This window comes from Podarcis muralis, chromosome 9, assembly GCF_964188315.1.
Source record: "Podarcis muralis chromosome 9, rPodMur119.hap1.1, whole genome shotgun sequence".
Classification (NCBI taxonomy): Eukaryota; Metazoa; Chordata; class Lepidosauria; order Squamata; family Lacertidae; genus Podarcis; species Podarcis muralis.
Window position 1 is genome coordinate 12,903,957 of NC_135663.1, and position 20,756 is coordinate 12,924,712.

Here is a 20,756-nt window from a genome sequence, read left to right on the forward strand (position 1 = left end):
GCAATGGCGGGCGCTCCCCGCGCGCTGCTGCTGCTTTGCCTTGGCCTCAGCTGGAGCCTGCTCGTGGCCCCCGGGGAGCCGGCGCTGGAGCGCACGGGCGGGCTGCGGAAGAGAAGCCGGGCGGCGGCGGCGGCGTTGGCTGCAGGTGACCAGCCCGCCCCGCTCGTCGTCTCCCCAGAGGACAAGGTCTCGGAACACATGCTCCGGCTCTACGACCGGTACAGCGGCGGTCGGCCCGAGGAGTCGGCGCCCGGCGCGCCGCAGCTGCTCCACCTCCGCGAGGGCAACACGGTGCGCAGCTTCCGAGCGCTGCCAGCAGGTGAGCCCAGGCGCCCGCGCGCGCCAGCAGGCAGCCCACAGCCGTACCCGCCCCGGGTTGCTCGGGTGGGGAATGTGTGCGGTGTGTGCCGTGAGCTGTTTGGTTTGATGTTTGCGCGCGAGGGAGATTGGGCACGCCGGGCAGCGCCGTGCCATGCGCTCGCGCGCGCCCGCAGAATGACAGGTCCCCGCGCCAATCCCTTCGCCCGGGGCGTCGCGCGCTCCGGGTCGCCGCGGGCAGGCGGTGCCCCCCGAGGGGGCGGCTTGGCGGACGCCAGGTGAGGAAAGAGAACTTACCTGGGCAGCTTTGCCCGTCGCCGGCTAGCGCGCCACAGGCGCCCTCAGCACAGGCGTCGTCGTGGCGCCCGGACAGGACGCGCGTCGAGCTTGGCTTGCGCGGGGGAGTTCTTCTTACCTAGCGTTACCCAGCGCCGGGTTCAAATCAGGCGTGTGGGTTCGGGGACATGTGTATACAGCGCGCTAAGGGCGCTTCCCTCCTCTTTAAGGGCAGTTTTATGTGAAAAACAACATTCCCATGGAGTAGGAAAATTTACCATCTCTCTTCTCTGTGTGGTTGCGGTGAGCTGGTGCTCTTTCAGCCAGGTGGGTGTCCTGCGCCTGTTGCCCGAGAAATCGGATATATTAAAAGAAGGAATCTGCAATAAGCCGCCCCTGTGTGGGCTCCGGAGAGTCAAAACTGCGCTCCTGCAGAGAAAATGACCAAGAGCGAAAGGTGGAGGAGTTCCGTGTCAAAACAGTTTTTGTTTACACAGATCGCTTGAGGTTTCCTTTCTCTCTCCCTCCCGCTTTTGAGATTTAACCAGGGCTGTCTACCCTGCGTCTTCTTGGAGACCTCCTGGGTGACATGAAAAATAACAAATAAACAACTCCTCCGAGTTGCTTTCGACATACTTTCCTTACCAAAAGCAAATGATGGCCATGGGCTTTAATTTTAAAAGGTGGATCTTCCCCCGCTAGTGAATGCATTATTCAACCTATTTCTCCGTGTAAAATCGGTTTGGGAGAAATGATTACTCACCAGAAGGTCCTCCGCTGCTCACAGAGCTCCCTTTTTCCAAAAAAGCGCTTTTGTAGGTTAAAGCCAAATCATACATGATAACGTCCAATGAAGGATAAAAGTTCATTGAGAGATCAGGAAGTGGGGCTCTGTCTTGCTTCTGCTCCAGTGAACTCTGTAGGGATTTGGTGAATGATTTGACAGCTGGACCGAGACCACAGACTGCACTTGTCTCAAACCACTGCAAAGAGATTTTCCAAAAGTTGCTACATGCTCAGACCTCAGAAAGTCTATTCCTGGGCACATACCTGAAATCCACAATATAAATATACCCTGAGCACCACTGACAAAATGGCATGGGTGGGTGATGGTTAAAATGACACCCCAATCCTAAACCCAATGGACACAAGCCAGGGAAAAATCAGCTACTCTTAAGACCCACTGAAATCTATCTTTGATCCAAGTGTTTACCTGTACGGTTTGCAGTCTGACCGTGCACTTGTTTACTTGGAAGCAAGTTCCATGGAGTTCAATGGGGCTTACTCCTTGGAAAAGATGCTTAGGATTGACAGCCTAAATCACATTGATTTAAGTGGGGATTCAGCAGCCCGTCTACCTTTCTGTGCGTGGCGTCCGATTATTGGGATTGACTTTAAGTGGTTTCAGAGAAATATATTTCCAGGTAAAGATGTGCAAGACTGTGGTGTCAGGTTGCAATAAATGAAAAGGTTAGTCCGCAATTAAGGCGGTGGTGGGGTGATAATATATGCGCCTTGGTGGGGTGAACAGATGACCTAACAGATGACTTCATAATGTGGAAGCAAGTGCCATTTATTTCAGTAGGTTTTGCGCCTAATCTGTTTACGATCAGAGTGCAAGTGCAAGTAGATAAGCAGCGTGCAGCCCCTGTCAGGTGCTTAGCAGAAATGCCACAAGCTGAATATGATGAAGATGACTGTATCTTACAGTTAGGCTCTAGTGTCTGGTAGCCAGGGGTATACTGGTTCTGAACATGGATGCTCCACTATGACTAGTCACCTAGCACCCCAGCATTTGTCTATATTTTTAAAAACTTTGGACCCACATCTTGCAGCAAGCTAATGCAATGCTATCATACACATTGCATGATGAGATACGGTACTTCCTTACATTTCTCCCGAGCCTCTTGTTAGTCCGTTTTAACGCACTCTGCTTTTTTGAGCATGTAAACCATTTATTTCCATTTTCTTTTTTCATATGGCTCAGAATTTTATAATGTATGGTGCCTAATCTTTGGTGTGTGTTTTTCCTAAACTTGTAAGCCTTTTTTTGAAGATTAGGGCACTCAGTGTGAGTGTGAGAGACACGGCGTTAGTGGTTATTGCAATCTAATTGCAGTGTCACCAAAAGGAAAAGGACCCAGAATCCTCACTACTCTTATACTAGTATATTTTCCTCATTTGCTGCATGCTTAGCTGAAGAAACAGACGCAGTGTATTATAGGATATGTCAGCTAATAAGTTGTTTTCGGCACACCATTAGTAAGTCAGTAAAACATATAGCCCTGTTTGAAATAACCATGTGCTTGATGTACTTGAAGCTTGGGCAGTTTCTACTGTATCGCATGTATCTTGCAGGCAAGCTACTGGGAGTTCCCTTCTTCTTCTGTATTTCAGGACTGGGATAAATTTTACACAGAGAAACAATTTCTTAGTCCTTGTCTCTGCAAAGTAGGATGGCTTGATTCTAAGTACAATCATGCCCGTGCCGTTTGAAGAACCTCTTAGGATTCCTAAGGGTCTGTTTAGCATTGAGGGTTTAGCCTGCTGTTACATAGTAATTAGTGATCTTCTAGTTCGGGTGTGTTCTCACATCCACAGTTAGAAATTAATGCTAAAACCGCTTAATTTCAGGGAGATCCAGTACTGTATTGAGTGGAGTGCTTCAGCCCATGAAAAGCTGCAGCAGGGAATAAAACTCATCCTGGAAAGACATTCAAGACCAGGTTGAATCCCTCTAAATTTACCCAGGATTTCCTAGAAATGTAGGATGTCTGTCTATCAGTCTTGTTAGGAGAAGCAGTTCTGGATTTGGTGCTGTGTTACATCAAACGCATCCTATGCATGTTTAATCCCCAGTAAGTGTGTTTAGGGAGACGCGGGTGGCACTGTGATCTAAACCACAGAGCCTAGGGCTTGCTGATCAGGTCGGCGGTTCGAATCCCCGCGACAGGGTGAGTTCCCATTGCTCAGTCCCAGCTCCTGCCAACCTAACAGTTCAAAAGCATGTCAAAGTGCAAGTAGAATAAATAGGTACTGCTCCAGTGGGAAGGTAAACGGCATTTCCGTGTGCTGCTCTGGTTTGCCAGAAGTGGCGTAGTCATGCTGGCCACATGACCCAGAAGCTGTCTGCGGACAAACGCCAGCTCCCTTGCCTATAGAGTGAGATGAGCACGCAACCCCAGAGTCGTCCGCAACTGGACCTAATGGTCAAGGGTACCTTTACCTTTACCTTTTAAGTGTGTTTAGGACTGCAGCCCATAACGATTTCAATCAATAGGAGTTTTGTCATGTCATTCAGTGGACTGTGGACCCATGTCCATGACCCAAGCTTGAAAAACCTGTAGATGTCTCATCGGTCAACATGAGTTTTGTTTTGTTATCTTGACATTGGCTTTATGTTGTTCCAGTCAAAGTCACCACTTAGCTTTCACCAGTTTAGTCACTGCTGGAGAGCCTCACCACTGCCATTGGAACAGTATATGCTTACTTTCTGAATAGCAATATTTACACGTGTGCGCATGTGTGTATTTACCACTTTCCACAACAAAGAAAGTTTTTTTTGTGCTCTTATACCCTTACATCCTCCAAATGCTGCCTGTTCCCAACATTTTAGCTTTCTCATTGCTTTGTATGAATTTCCAATACAGAGGTGTCAAATATACTCCCAGGAATTTTCTGCTTGCTTTCTTGAGCCATCTGGGTTTCTTCTACTAAATCTTAGTTCCACTTAGTTCTATTTAGCTTAATACCCACTCCTGGCCTCTAGCAGGATGGCTGAAACTCACAAAACAAAGCACTGAAGAGTACTTGAGTGCTGGGGTGGGGAACCTGTGTGACTCTCCAGATGTTGGAACTCTCCAGATGTAGGAGCTGCCCATCATGCGCAGCTCCTAGCATGTTAAATGGTCTGGATAGCGGGGAGTTGAAGCCCAGCAACATTCAGGGGGCTATGAGCTTTGAAGCCCTGTTTTAGCAATACCACTACTACTTAACTTCCATGTTAGTGGGACGTTCCTGTTCCCACTTTTTCAATCCAGCAAACTCCCATTGAACTGATTGCAGATTTATGTTAGTCACAACTAATGCCTGTCCCATTGCCTTCAAAGTGGTGGTGGTGGTCATAGGCATGAGTAACTTTTGCTGGACTGTGTCTGTTGTCGTCACATTCATAGACGGGCATCGCATCTCAATCCCAGATGCAATGCGTGGATGCATGAGCCATTGGTTCCAAAGCAATATTACATGTAAGTATGCATTATGATTGCAGCCTAAATCCACAATCCATCACCCCTTTGTTCCAGAGTTACTTTAATGAAACTACTATGCGCTCTCTCTCTCTCTCTCTCTCTCTCTCTCTCTCTCTCTCTCTCTCTCTCTCTCACACACACACACACACACACACACACACACACACTGAAAATTGCAGCCAAGAGCACTTACTTCAGTTGGTTTTATAGCAAGTTTGAAAGTACTGTAGTGACCTGACCATTTACCACTGGCAAGTCAGAATTGCCACCAGGCAACCAGACAGGAGCATTTTTATAAGGTGGGAGAGAGCTGGTGCTTCTTGATATGCCACAAATAACTAACCTAGACATAGGTGAGCAGGGTTTCTTTTTTATTATTATTAAAGATTTTATTGGTTTACAAAAGTATGAGCAATGTCTCTCTCTCTCTCTCTCTCTCTCTCTCTCTCTCTCTCTCTCTCTCTCTCTCTTTCCAAGTAACATTTTTACAGATCAGTTTCATTTGTTGAGACATTAGTGTTATATTAGGAAGAAAAGGGGGAAAGAGGTGGAGGGGGGAAAGGTGAGTGGGGGTGGGGTCAGGTGGCAATGTTTCTGTTTTACTTAATAGATGTGTGGGGTTTTGTGTCAGCGTCGCCCTCCAGTGTTATTGCCAGTCACCAAATTCTACTTGCCGTCTCTGCAACGTATTGCTAGAATGGGTCTATTTATCATCCAAACTAGAGATGTCACTGACTTTGGGAATGCAATTAACATGTGTTTTTTGGGTTATGCAAACAGAAGGAGCTTTGAAACTGGGAGGGGGCGGAATAAGGAGGGGAAGGGGAAGTTTAGGGAGCAGAAGTTTGATTCTCTTTTTCTCTTCCTGCCATGCTCCCAATAAAATAAGACCTCTCTCAAGCAGCTATTTGCATTTCAAGGGAAACCTTCGTTGGCACCAGAGTTGTTTATTTTGCCCTTATTCATATGATATAAGCAGTTCAGCACTTTTGCCTCCGTGATTGGAGACAGCAGTTCTTCTGAATGCCCTTTGCTGAAACTGCAGGAGGGGAGAGTGGCTCTTGTGCTGAGGTCTTGCTTTCAGCTTTCCTCACAGGCATTGGGTTGGCCACTGTGAGAACAAGATTGATCCAGCAGGGCTGTTCTTATGTTCTTATGATCGGTGGTGTGATTGGATGTGATGTTGCAAGGAATAATAATAATAATTTATTATTTATACCCCGCCCACCTGGCTGGGTTTCCCCAGCCACTCTGGGCGGCTTCCAACAAAACACTAAAATACAATAGTCTATTAAACATTAAAAGCTTCCCTAAACAGGGCTGCCTTCAGATGTCTTCTAAAAGTTTGGTAGTTATTTTTCTCTTTGACATCTGATGGGAGGGTGTTCCACAAGGTGGGTGCCACTACCAAGAAGGCCCTCTGCCTGGTTCCCTGTAACATGGCTTCTCGCAGCGAGGGAACCGCCAGAAGGCCCTCAGCGCTGGACCTCAGTGTCTGGGCAGAACAATGGGGGTGGAGATGCTCCTTCAGGTATACTGGACCGAGGCCGTTTAGGCCTTTAAAGGTCAGCACCAACACTTTGAAGGAAGGAAGGCATAAGCGGCCTGAATGTAACCTAACAACTCTAACAGACTGTCTTTGCATTTCACCTGCATATGGGCACCTAGCAATCTTATCTTGAGCTGAGTTCAGCATATCACTTAACGTGTGCATGGTACCTGCAGCCCAATCCTATGCATGTCCATTCAGAAACAAGTCTTGCAAAGCTCAGTGAGACTTTTCTCATAGCATTGCACCCCTGATGTAGCCTCTTGGTGCCAATGAAGCTCTTGTATACAAATCAAATAAAGCTGGTCACATTTGAGTGAGTCCCATTGAAGTGAATGGGATTTTGGCACGTACTCAAAAACTTAAGCCCCATTAATTTCATTGGAATCTAAGTGCACTTTCCCTGGAGAATTCCTGATGGGTTTAAGCTGCGTTAAGCATCAGTACTCAGCTGTCATTATGAGAGCCTAAAACTGGGTGAGATAATTAAATATATACTTTGAAGTGTTTGCTGCATCACAAAGACATGGCCTGGTCCTAAAGGTTGTTTCACTGGCAAACAAATGCTTAGGACTATAGTGTTGCAAAATCTGTGCAATGCCATCCAATTGTGGCATTACAGTGCTGTTGCAGAGATTTTGTGCAGACATTTAGGATTAACGTGTAATGCGTGTTTCAAAACATCATGGCTGCAGTCTTATTAGTATCCAAGAACTCCAAAAGAACACTGTGTGTGTTTTACAGTACTTGTAAAATGCTTGTTAAAATGGTGTGTGGGTGTGTAAGAGAGACTCCTGGATTTGCATACAGTACAATCCTGAATGGAATCCAGGCCAGGAATCAAGGTGAAGGTCATCATTGTGCAGAACATTTCCCCACAGAAGTGAATGGTAGCTATTTTCTTGTATGCAGGAAGGGGCAGCCTTGCAGGTGCCACCAGAGGAGAGGCTAAACCTGCTTCCTTCTCCTGGTGGCCTCATGGACTCTTCATAGTACCTTGTCTTCACCTGCATAGCTTCATCCTGGTTCTTGGTCACAGCACAGTGTAAAAGCATTGGGAAAAGGCTCTTATATAAAGTGGTACCTCAGGTTACATACGCTTCAGGTTACATACACTTCAGGTTACAGACTCCGCTAACCCAGAAATAGTGCTTCAAGGTTAAGAACTTTGCTTCAGGATGAGAACAGAAATCGTGCTCCAGCGGCATGGTGGCAGCAGGAGGCCCCATTAGCTAAAGTGGTGCTTCAGGTTAAGAACAGTTTCAGGTTAAGAACGGACCTCCAGAATGAATTAAGTACTTAACCCTAGGTACCACTGTATTTGGATGGTACCATCAATATTGAGCCAGTACAGTCATACCTCGTGTTACAGCCGCTTCAGGTTGCGTTTTTTCGGGTTGCCGGCCGTCGAAACCCGGAAGTACTGGAAAGATTACTTCGGGGTTACAGCAGTCGCGCATGCGCAGAAGCGCCGAATCGCAACCTGCACAGACACGTGGATTGCGAACGCTGTGGGTTGCAAACGTGCATCCCGCACGGATCATGCTCGCAACCTGAGCGTCCACTCTACAAGCTCCCATTGCCATAGGCATGCCATGTTCAAATGATCACCCATGGCTCCATGGGCAATTGTTTCGTGAGACTGTGGATAATTGCCCCTCCCTTGCTTCTACACCCTTCCCATCCCATTCTGGCTTCAGCACAAAGATCGTGGCTTGCACTGATTTAGAATTCCTCTTTGCACCCAACCTGGGAAACTCCGCTTTAATACCAGTTAAGAAACCAAGGTTCTGAAGAGAATTCCATATTTTAAAAAAGTCCTCTTAGAACAAAATGGTCCAGAACTCTTGTCTTCTCATTTGCGGTGCCACCCATCAAAAAGGGCACAGGTACAACTCAGGGGAAGTTATCTTGGCTCCTTTCAGGATACCTGATTAAAAGGTATTTATTGTTCTAAACCTAAAATGTCTTTGGAAAGGAGCCCATCTTTGCGGTCTTTTAGCTTGTATTTACTCTGTTTCTTGACTGTGGGTGGCAAAAGTCCTATAAATACACAGTTCGCTCACCCTTTTCCTCCTCCCCCCTGATCCTTTTGCAGTTCAAGTGCCAAAGAAATAAATTTGAAGTGGCTATAAGTTTTTTTTGACACTTTTATAAGTATTTATGCAAAATATTTAACCAGTTAGGTGTTATCTTTCCTGTCCCTTAGGATGTGACAGCTCATTTGTACGGTTATTAATGGCAGAGAACTACATTTTCTGTGAAACCTTAGATCGTATAAAGGTGGGGAGTGGTTCTTATTTCCCCCCACTAGGTTCCATACTTGGCTGAAAATGGAGTGGAAATTGGATATTTTGTTTCCATTTGTAGGTATTTCATATTGAAATTTATCCGCAACACACACTGGATGCTAGCTGGAATTTGCACAGAAAAAAAGCGCGCCTGTCTCCATCTTCACCTTTCGGTTCGTAAGCAAAAATGCACACAAATTATTTGGTCACGCTGAGCCGTCGAAGCCAATCGAGGATTTTGGCATTGCCTTCCACGGCGTGTAGGTGGCCCCCATTTCCACTGGTCTTTGGTGGCAATGTTGACTCATCTGTGAATTAATTTCTCGGGGAATTAATGGGTTTTTGTTCACCTCCACTAAAAGGTTTGATGGGAATCCGTTCTTACCAGTTTTAACAGCTGGTTTATCCATTCTGAGGAATAAGATAAGAAGAGTATTTGCTGGATCAGGCCAAAGACACCTCTAGTCCATTCTGTTCTCACAGTGGCCAACCAGATGGCTCTATGACCAGCCATCTTAGTACAACAGCACTTTCTCCATGTGATTCCCAGGAACTGCCATTCAGAGGGACACTGCCTCTGATGCTGGAACTCTTATAGAGCCATCCCAGCTAGTAGCTGCTGGTAGCTGAGCCCTAATTTTTTTTTGTCCAATCCCCTTTTAATGCTGCTCAAGTCGGCAGCCACCCCCACATCTTCTGGCAATGAATCCCATTAATTTAATTCTTCACTACGTCAAGCAATAATTCCTTTTGTTCTGTCTTGGGTTTTCCAACATTCAGGTTCAGTCCTAGTATTTTGGCAGAGGGATAAAAACTTCTGTCTCCACACCGTGGGTAGTATTATGGAGTGGTAAACTGATATAGCAGAATTTTGGACTGTCCCATATCAGACTGCTAGTGTGTGTGCGTGTGTATACACACACACACACACACACACACACACACACACACACACCATGTTTTTCCTATACTTCAGAGTGAGTTCTTTGAATGCCCTTAATTAGTAGTGCATTTGAAGAAGGTTGCTCTGAGCCATGGGTAGGCAAACTAAGGCCCGGGGGCCAGATGCAGCCCAATCGCCTTCTAAATCCGGCCCGCGGACGGTCCAAGAATCAACATGTTTTTACATGAGTAGAATGTGTGCTTTTATTTAAAATGCGTCTCCAGATTATTTGTGGGTCATAGGAATTTGTTCATTCCCCCCCCCCAAAAAAAAATATAGTCTGCCCCCCCCCCCCCAAGGTCTGAGGGACAGTGGACCGGCCCCCTGCTGAAAACATTTGCTGACCCCCGATGAGCCTTTCTTAGTATGTACAAGGTGTGTTTTGCACTTTGGGAGCCTGCAAAAACACCCCCTCCTTCACTTTCACACACCTGTAGCCTGTAAATGAATTCTACCAACATCGTTCCGTCTTATGGTGTAGAACAACCTTCACCAACTTGGGGCCTTCCAGAAGTTGTTGGACTACAACTCCCATCAGCCATAGCCACGTCGTGCTGATGGGAGTTGTAGTCCAAAAACTTCCGGGGGGCACCAGGTTGGCAAAGGTTGATGTAGGAAGACCCTTGTTTATAAACTCTACTTTTTATTTTTTCCACGTGATGATTTGTTCCTCCCCCTCCTCAAAACCCCCAATTCTTGTGATTCTATAGGGCAAATGCAATGCAGATACTTTTCTATGTTAGGTTCATCCTCATTAAAGATTTTGGGCCAGCTGTAGAATATGGGTTTCTCATAAGGGGAAAGGCACCTGGACAGCTTATCTAAGAATTAAAACAAATCAAAAATTCATCTGGTAGGAATCTTTGCATGACTCCCTTTGCCATTAGTCCCTTAGACTTCAGTATTGCGAGAATGTCTGAATAAGCGATTTGGAGATCACAGCCTCTAGGTGATGAATTGTGTGACCACCTGAATATCAGCAAAAGTCAGTTATGGTGGGGTGAGGAGTTCATCTTGAAATAACTTTGGGAAGATCCAATCATAAATGAAAATATACATTGTATTAATTACGTTGTTTCGATGCAATGTTCAGAAACAGCCAAGAATGGAACTATTATTTATAATTGTCTTTGGCACTGAACAACACCTCATCCCCACTGACACTGGGCATAAATTCTCCACTGAGAAGGCACAGCTAAAAGGACCTCCTCACATATTCCGTGTACACCTAAAAATGCAAAGTGTGTGAATGCTGCAAGCAGGTGTGTGGCAACAGACGCATCACACAGGTGTTATCAAAGAGCCAGGATTAGCTGCATATCCCTGCCGGGTGTGCAGGTGAAAGCTGTTTTCTCCAAGGCTCCTGGTGGAATATAATTACTGCACTTTAAAAACCTGTTGCTGAGGATATTTCGCACTGGTTTCAGCCTTTGTCTTAGCCGTGTGTATGTAGATATATAATCTTTGTATGCGAACTGGCTTGGAGATGCTGGGTTATATCCAACTAAATTCTGCTCAGACTTGACCCACTGACATAAGTAAGCAGCGCCAGATTTAGGGTGGTGCAGGCGGTTCTGCCCTGCATGGGGCACCGAGCCAATGGGGAGCAAAAGCAAGATGATCCATGATTGAGAAGAGCCATTTGGTGGCACCAAGTTTCGGCCTTGCTCAGGGCGCCTTATTACCAAAGATTACCAAAGCCTGCCTCTGAAGAAAGCCATGTCCTCTAATTTTTGTGGGTCTTTTCTGTGCATGACTCAGTAATTGAATATAGAGCTATCAGTAGAAAAGTGCTTTATATGTGTTCCTTGGATGCATCACAGTGGGTAGTAATTGCAGCATCACGACCTTTTCTAATTGTTTTCGAGAGAAAGTGGAAGGGCAGGGAGATAGTAAACAAAAAGAGTGGCATGGGAGGAAGGTGAACTCTGGTAAATGAAAAAAAAGAGGTTGTCTCATGTTGCAGTTTTATCTTAACGGTGGCTCTCAGGTCTAAAAATGTTGAAGGCAACTCAAGTTATGTACTGAAGTTCTCACCCTGGGCCAGCAGGGGGATACTGTAGATAGTTATGCAAATGAAGGATCGAAAGTGACATTCAGTGATTGGATGGATACTGTAGATAGTTATGCAAATGAAGGATCGAAAGTGACATTCAGTGATTGGATGGTTTTAGAAAGTTGCTACAGTAGCGTTGTACTGGAGCTCTATATAAGCAGGCTGACTGAGCCCTTCAGTTCAGTTCTGTTCTGGCCTCTGAATAAAGAAGAGCTGTTTGAAGAATCGCTGTGTCGTCTGATATGTTCACCCACAACTTAACAACTCAGGTTCAGAATGCCCTTTGTCAGAATGTTTTGATCAGTCCAACATCACAATCTGCTTTTAAATTCTTGAGAAACCATTGTCCTTTCTAGCTGGCCGTCCTTAAATGTGCAGTGATCTAAGACTTCCCCACCAAAACCAATTTATTTCAAATTGAATTTTGCAGTCTGGATAAAAATAGAAGTTTTAGCTCGAATGCCTCTCCCACCTTGTCGCTGCCTGAACTTTCTACACTTGAGATTCTTCAGCGGAGTGAAAAACTGAAATAGGCTACCAACCCAAACTGTTCCCGGTGTGCTATCTCTCTCTCTCCTCAACGGAATCCCACAAGCGAATATCTGCTTCGGTGGTAGGAGCTTTCCTGGAATATGTGAATTCATTGGAAATAGCACATTTCTGGCCCCCTTCACTTCTTCTATGGTTATTTTTTTATATATATAAAAACTTTAAACTAGACTTGCAAAATGCCAGTCTTTGAAATAGAGGACTGTCCCTTGTAAAATAGGACACAGGGCCACCTTAGAGGCAGCTACCTCATGAAAGGGCAGTAAATTGCTAGTTATTTAATTGAATTATGCAGCAAATATCATTGTTTTGTTTTGTTTTGTTTTACTGCTAGGAAGAGGTGTTTGTGTGGGTTTCAGCCTCAAGTGCCAAAATAACTTGACCCAGCCCTGAGTACTGTGTATCTTGACTCTGTGGTGGTGATGTTAGTCACCAGGCAGCAAAATGTCTTGGGGTTGCCTTGGCCAGTGTGGGGTAAGCAAGAGGAAGAGAAGATTTTTTTAGGAGGAGCAAAGTTCTCAGCAAAGTGTAAAGGTCCACCCTTTTTATATGAAATAGCACATTTTGAGAATGTTTGCTGTGGTTACATTAATTACACGCCTTATAATTACTGACTTATGTAAATGATAAGTCAGTAATTATAAGCTGAGACCCTACCTGCCTGCAGACTGTCTCGCCAGAGTGGTGCATGCTCTAGTTATCTCTCGCTTGGACTACTGCAATGTGCTCTATGTGGGGCTACCTTTGAAGGTGATCTGGAAACTAAAACTAATCCAGAATGCGGCAGCTGGACTGGTGACTGGGAGTGGCCGCCGAGACCTCATAACACCAGTCTTGAAAGACCTACACTGCCTCCCAGTACTTTTCCGAGGACAATTCAAAGTGTTGGTGCTGACTTATAAAGCCCTAAACGGCCTCGGTCCAGTATATCTGAAGGAGCATCTCCACCCCCATCATTCTGCCCGGACACTGAGATCCAGCGCTGAGGGCTTTCTGGCAGTTTCCTCGCTGCGAAAAGCCAAGTTACAGGGAACCAGGCAGAGGGCCTTCTCGGTAGTGGCACCCGCCCTGTGGAACACCCTCCCATCAGATGTCAAAGAGAACAACTACCAGACTTTTAGAAGACATCTGAAGGCAGCCCTCTTTAGGGAAGCTTTTAATGTTTAACAGACTATTGTATTTTAATATTCTATTGGAAGTCGCCCAGAGTGGCTGGGGAAACCCAGCCAGATGGGTGGGGTATAATTATTATTATTATTATTATTATTTTACTTTATCCGTTAAGTAAATTTATGTTGCACCTTTCCTCCAAAAAAGCCCAAGATGGAATACATAGTTCTCCCCCCACTTCCATTTTATCCTCCCAGCAACCCTGTGAGGTAGGCCAGCCTGAGAGATAGGGACTGGCCCAATGCTGACTTGATCCATGCTGACTTTATTTCTCCTTAGGGAGCAACGGCAGAATACACAGTGAATACACAAACAAGGGATGTGGGTGGCACTGTGGGTTAAACCACAGAGCCTAGGACTTGCCAATCAGAAGGTTGGCGGTTCGAAATCCTGCGACGGGGTGAGCTCCCGTTGCTCAGTCCCTGCTCCTGCCAACCTAGCAGTTCGAAAGCACTTCAAAGTGCAAGTAGATAAATAGGTACCACTTTGGCGGGAAGGTAAACAGCATTTCCATGCGCTACTCTGGTTCACCAGAAGCGGCTTAGTCATACTGGCCACATGACCCGGAAGCTGTACGCCGGCTCCCTCAGCCAATAAAGCGAGATGAGCGCCGCAACCCCAGAGTCGGCCACGACTGGACCTAATGGTCAGGGGTCCCTTTACCTTTACCTTTTACACAAACAAATGTACAAATCCAAATATGATCCATATGCCACTTTACATCAGGCTAAATTTACAGGTGCAATCCAAGCAAAGTTAAACATTTGCTTTCCGTGGGGGGGGAAAAAGCACCTGCTTAACCGTGTTCCATTGAAATCAATGTGGATTAAAAGTGTTTCACTTTGGCTAAGATTGCACCTTATGGGTCGGATTCTGCTACATGAGTCCCACTGGCAGAAACCTGCACAAGGATTTTCTGTTAGCACAGTGGGGCTTCCCCCCTCTCTCCTCCCCTGTGTGCCCACTGGCCCATCCCAAATTGGCATTTTTTTGCAGTGGGCAGGCAAGAGAACCCCTAGAATAGCACATGGGGGAATAGAGGGGGACTGTTCCCCCTCTATTAGACGGACTTATTCCCTAATAGGTGTGTTTAGGACTGCAGACTTAAAGAAAGCAGAACAGAGACCAAACAGTTCTATTTAATGAACACAGTTAATTTGACTTCATCAACACTCAACCCCTCCCAAAAAAACCCCCAACCCTAGATCTCTGAAAAGTCATTTCAGGTATTACACCTGTCCTTGAGCCAATTACAACCATATGGTTTCCTACTTCTTTTTTCAAGCAGTTCTTTTTCTTAGTTCAGTTTGAAACACCAGTCAAAAATAACACAGGAAATGAAGCATAGTGAACCTTACTAAGAAGCACAAAACACTATTGGGTTGCGAAGAGAAAAAGGAGGATTTCTTTCTTTCTTTCTTTCTTTCTTTCTTTCTTTCTTTCTTTCTTTCTTTCGCAGGGGGAAGAGGGCAATGAAAACAGAATTTCCTTCACCATTCTTTCAGCTGCGCTTGTTTCAACGAAGTTTGGGCAGCCTGTAAATGCATAAATAAAAATTGTGTCACCCCTTTTCATAAACAAATTTACTGAATATACATGAGGTACTCTTTTATTTTTATAATGGAGGTTTACCGGGAAAGCGAAAACAAAGCAAACTGAGAGCAGAATTGGAAGGAGTGACTAAGTAAGGCTTGATAGAAAAAAGGGGGAGCATTTGCAGGCTTGCGCTTTCTACTTCTCAGTTCCACCTCAGAGCGCACTACTGGCGACCGAGTTATAAAGCCACAAAAAGAGGGTTTAATAATGGAAGTGCTGGTGCATTCTTAAGTATATGGGGCCAGCATGCTGCTTTAATATCTAATTTAAAGTAGGGCTAATGATGACTATATAACTAAGCAGCCCTCATTATTGCATCCCTTTTCACCCATGGGATAGATTTGGCAATCCATAAAAATGTCAGTATATCCTCTGTAAAGGTAAACATGCCACATGCTAGTGGACTTGTTCTAGCCCCCCAGAAACATGTGGTAGTGATAGCAGCAGAACTGGAGCACAAGAGCACTCTCCCCTCCTAAAGTTTCCAGCAATTGGTATTCAGAAGCATTACTTGCCTCCAACAGTCAGGGGCAGAGTGTGGCCATCTTAGACAGCTGCCATTGATAGCCTTATTCCTGCATGAATTTGTCTAATCCTCTTTTAAAGGCGTCCAAGTTGATGGCCATCTCCGCTTCCTTTTGGGGGGGGTGTCAATTCACTGATGTAACTTGGGAGGGTGCCGGGGGGCATTGCCCCAAGCCCACAATGGGGAGGGGCATGCAAACCAGGTGTGTTCCCCCCCCCAGATACAGTGGTACCTCTGGATGCGAATGGGATCCATTCCGGAGCCCCGTTCGCATCCTGAAGAGAACGCAACCCACGCCTGCGCATTTGCGGGTTGTGATTCGCTGCTTCTGCGCATGTGCGTGACATCATTTTGTGCGAGTGGCGAAACCCTGAAGTAACCCGAAAACACTCAACCTGAAGCAACTTCAAACCAAGGTATGACTGTATCCCTGTCACACAGCTGGGTGAATATGGAGGGTGAAGACCAGCACCCTCTGCACTCCACTCTTGCCCAGCATGCTCCTGCCCACCTGTCAGTGATGAGGGCTGGGTGAGGCGCAAAGGGTGCCCTTCACCAGCCCTTGTCCCTGGCAAGCAGCCAGGCTGCAGCCAGCCATTCTACTCCCGGGTTAAGCCTGACCTGGGGAGCGAAGAGAGGAGAGTTGGTGGCAGCATTGCTGCCCCTCTCCTTGGATGGGTGACGCCTTGCAAGGGTGCTGCCAAGGCAGCATTCTTGCACCCAGGGGGGTCCCTTCGCACACCACCCCTGGGCTGCTGCAATACTTTTAACTATGCATGGTGTGGGAAAGTACTTTCTTTTGTCTGCCCTGAGACAGACCCACATCCATAAGTTCTGGTTTTATGACAGAGGGTGAGAGACATTTCTCAACCCATTTTCACCGTGCCCGTTTTTTAGGCGAGGTGACCAGAACGGCACACACTATTCCAAAGGCAGTTGCACCATAGAGGTGTGTAACAGCCCTGCTGTAATGTACCATAATCACATTACTTGAAGCACATTCTTTCCCTGTATGTCTCACCTTCAGTTTTCCTCACCTTCCTCTGTTTCCCTTGTGTTGTTAGCTCCTCAGACACCTTGTGTCTTCTGCAGAACACTAAGCGCAAACAGATGGCACTAAGTAAATCAGGTTAATTTATTGTGGCAACTAGGTGGAGATATACCATGATAGCATCTGTACTGGGCTTCTTCCCTTGGTTCCCCCCCCCCCCCTCTCTCTCTCGCGCTTTCATTTAAGCTGCAAATAAGCTGTGATGCACATTTTAAAACAGCACAAACATTTATTACTTTTGCATTGGTCAACCCTCTTTGCAAACGACATTTTCTCTGAGCCCATGGCAGCTTCTGCAAACAGTAGTGGCTGGCAGGCAACTGACACAGCTGTCTTAGGGGAAGGCAGGGCCGGCCTAAGACATTTTGCTGCCTGAGGCAAAGGACAATGCGCATAGAAACGAAATGGATGAGAAGTCTGCCTGAATCTAACTTTGACACTGGGGATAGGTGGATCCCTTCAACACTCCTGAGGGCAGCAGGCAAGTTTAGGAAGCCCAAGACAAGGCTGTGTGGCAACAGAGAGGTGTGGTTTGAACCCTCAGAGATCTGCCCTGAGACCTACAGGCATAGCGCAGTATGAATAAAGAATAATAGTCACTTCTAGGGACTACAGCTGCTACTACCACCTTCAGTATCTGCAACTGAGGCAGTCGTCTTGCTTTGTCTCATGCTAGGGCCAGACCTCAGGGACATGGGTGGCGCTGTGGGTTAAACCACAGAGCCTAGGACTTGCCGATCAGAAGGTCGGCAGTTCGAATCTCCGCGACGGGGTGAGCTCCCGTTGTTCGGTCCCTGCTCCTGCCAACCTAGCAGTTCAAAAGCACGTCAAAGTGCAAGTAGATAAATAGGTACCGCTCCGGCGGGAAGGTAAACGGCGTTTCCATGCTCTGCTCTGGTTCACCAGAAGCGGCTTAGTCATGCTGGCCACATGACCCGGAAGCTGTACGCCGGCTCCCTCGGCCTATAGAGCGAGATGAGCGCCGCAACCCCAGAGTCAGTCACAAGTGGACCTAATGGTCAGGGGTCCCGTTACCTTTAGGGCCAGACCTCAGAGAAAAAAAGGAAGGGGAACAGGCCCCTGGTCTGAAATTGGAAGTTTCTTCATCGAATGGCATGTCCTGTTTCTCTGCTTGCGGTGAAGTCACACCAGAATTGGTGCTGGTTTGGGGTGAGATTGTGCCGATTTCCAGTGCAAGATCTAATGTGATTTCTGCAAGATCTTGCTGGGAATCGGTGCAATCTCGTCCCATATCAGCACCACTTCTCTGCCTGTGGCGGAGGCAGCAGGGCAGGCAAGGTTGCCCATGCAGTCACCGTCTCAGGGGCTTCTGCCATCTGAGGCAACAGCCTCACACTGCCTAATGGCTGCACTGGCTCTGTGCTTCATTGCAGTCCAAATATTTATTAAACAACAACAACAATAATAATACTGAAATGCATTTATGTTATGCCTTTGTTGGGAAGCCTTCCCTTGCAAAATAATATCCAGCAAAATATTAATTAACCTCCCTTCTTAGTGCCTTGGCAAAGAGGAATCAGGAATATGCAAACATCTTCAGCTAGATGCACACTTTGGGGCATTTTTGCTTGCTCCGGATGCTGCCCAGATAGCAGGTTTGCAGAACGCAAATGACAGAGAAGTTATTTGCAAGGGGAAACAGATATTGGCCCAGTTTTCATGAAGCACTAAGCCAAACCATGGCTTACCGCAGATGAGCAAAACCATGCAGGCAAGGAGATTCCACCAGCTTTGGTCATTTTGCTGCCATGCTAAGTAAGCCATGGTTTGGCTCAGTGTGTCGTCCAAACCCAGACTCAGGTTTTGTGGGCTGCAGGTTCCCTACCCGCCGCAACGCACCACATAAAGAACTCTCCAGTGATCTTAACTATGCAGGTGTAAGTTCTTGACACACGTTATTCAGTGCCTGGAACAATAGCTCTTGGGAGAGTGTCAGTCTATACATGACGATCTGCAGAATTCAGTGGCAAAGGTTTCTTTGGACAGCACCATGTAGCAAGAAACTAAGCCCCTTCCCTGCATGCAGAAAACTAATGTATCAGGGTGAAGGCTTCAGCTGTATTGCTCTTTTTCTGTGTGCTTGGAACTTCTTAATTTTTTTTAGCGGGGCATCATGGCATCATGCACTTTCCATAAGGGCGTACATGGTTCAGGAGAAGCCTTGCCACTGGGCCCTCCTGCCTGCCTAAATGTTTATGCTTCAGAAGTGCAAGGAGCTTTTAGGGAATAATAATAATAATAATTTATTATTTATACCCCACCCATCTGGCTGAGTTTCCCCAGCCACTCTGGGTGGCTCCCAATCGAGTGTTAAAAACAATACAGCATTAAATATTAAAAGCTTCCCTAAACAGGGCTGCCTTCAGATGTCTTTTAAAAATAAGATAGCTGCTTATTTCCTTGACATCTGATGGGAGGGCGTTCCACAGGGCGGGTGCCACTACCGAGAAGGCCCTCTGTCTGGTTCTACAGTGTCGCTAGTGAGTGGACTGGGAACCAGTCCATCAATTCCCTGTCCGCTCCTCTTCCCTCACACATCCTGTTCTCCCCCTCTCTTAATTAATGCAAGCTGCTTTGGGAGACAATAATGGTCTGGAAAGCAGAATAGAGTAATAGGTAATTTACCTGTTGAATGTACCTGTTACAGTGTTTCCTAATGCTTCCTGATCACACACTCCTAGAGTCTTTCATCGCAACTGCAACTCCAGTGTCATGCATCAATAATGTTTAACTATTGTGGTTTGGAAACAATTGCACTGCCTCAGCCTGCCCCATCCTGAAGTGTTACTTTCTCAGTGCCGAGTTGGGTCAGCAGAAGCTTCCCCCTCCACGAGCAGAAGCAGACCCATTACTGCCTACCATGGGGCTGGATATATATTCTGTGTGTATTCCCACAAACCATATGTGAAGCACATGTGAAATTGGCAATCAGGCGTGTGGGGGTGGGGGAAGGGTACAAAGCAGCCCTTCTGCGAAAATCTGTCCGCATCCATCCATCACTCCATCATCACCTTGACACGTTTGACTCATAGTTAAGCAAAATCAGCCCTGTGCCAACGCGGAGACTGATTCAGCCATGTGAAAGTGCCCAAAATGGCAGGAGGAGGATATGGCAGTGATGGAGTTAGGAACATGCTTGCGATAAGTTATTTGCTTTTAACTTACTGCTGCTAATAAAAATCTAAAGAAATCCGATATCCAGGATAATCCTACAGCCGTGTTGATTCTTCCAGTATGGTTCTGGCCGCTAAATGTACTTAGAAGTTTTGTTGCAATCCATCAGCATAAATTTTGTTAATTAAAACAAAAAAATAATAATAATGTGCTTGATTTATATCTACTTCATCCTGAAGACCCAAGGCAGGTGTGTAGGTAGGTGTGTGTGTGTGTGTGTGTGCGTGCGTGTGTGCGTGCGTGCACAAAATTTCCAGTCAAAAACAGTCAAGATCCAGTAAAGCAAAAAACATTACATTTTCCTGGCTTTAAAATCATCCTGAAACAATACCTTCCCCCAGGAACCTGTGGCCCTTCAGATGTTGCTGGACTACAACTCCCATCATTCCTGATCATTGTCCATGTTGGCTGAGGCTAATGGGAGTTGTAGTCCAACAACAGATGGGGCGGTATCACTTTGGCTACCTTTGTCACTGCTGCTGCAACGTAGCACCTCCATCTTTTTCTATTTTTACCAGGGCCATGCTAACCAATCAAAGAGGTTGTAACTTAATAAAAAATGCTGCTCTGGGTCCTGTTTTTGAAATCAAGGGATGCTTTGAAAAGAAGAAGCAATCCCACCCCATGCCCCAGTCTTAAATGGTAACTTGGGATGTTAAATCGCATTAGATGAGACTGACAAGCAAGTGTACCTGGGTTTGCTGCTTTGGCCTGGCACTTGTCAGTTGTGTGATCGCTGCTAATGCGGGGCTGAAAGCAGAAGAGAGTTATTTTTAATCCAGTTTGCTTTCCAGTTTGTGCAGGCATTACATTAGAGCTACAAATATGGGAAATGTAAAAAAAGCAATTTGAGCATCGCTTGTGAGAGCAGCCTTCGTCTTGTGGTTTGGCTTCTGGGTCGTGCTTTCTACTTGGGCCGCTGTCCATGATTTAAAAGATGATGATTAGCAAACTGCGTATCTGCTGCATGAAAAAATTATTTCCCC

The 20,756-nt window shown here is 46.2% G+C and overlaps 1 protein-coding gene across 1 annotated transcript in view; it reads left to right on the forward strand.

The window, feature by feature from the left end:
- Positions 1–3: 3 nt before the first annotated feature.
- The window catches only part of BMP3 (bone morphogenetic protein 3), a 37,425-nt gene continuing 16,672 nt past the window's right edge, over positions 4–20,756 (forward strand). The window contains exon 1 of the mRNA XM_028744341.2: positions 4–319. Within this exon, the coding sequence (XP_028600174.2) occupies positions 4–319 (316 nt within the window). The remainder of the gene's footprint in view (positions 320–20,756) is intronic.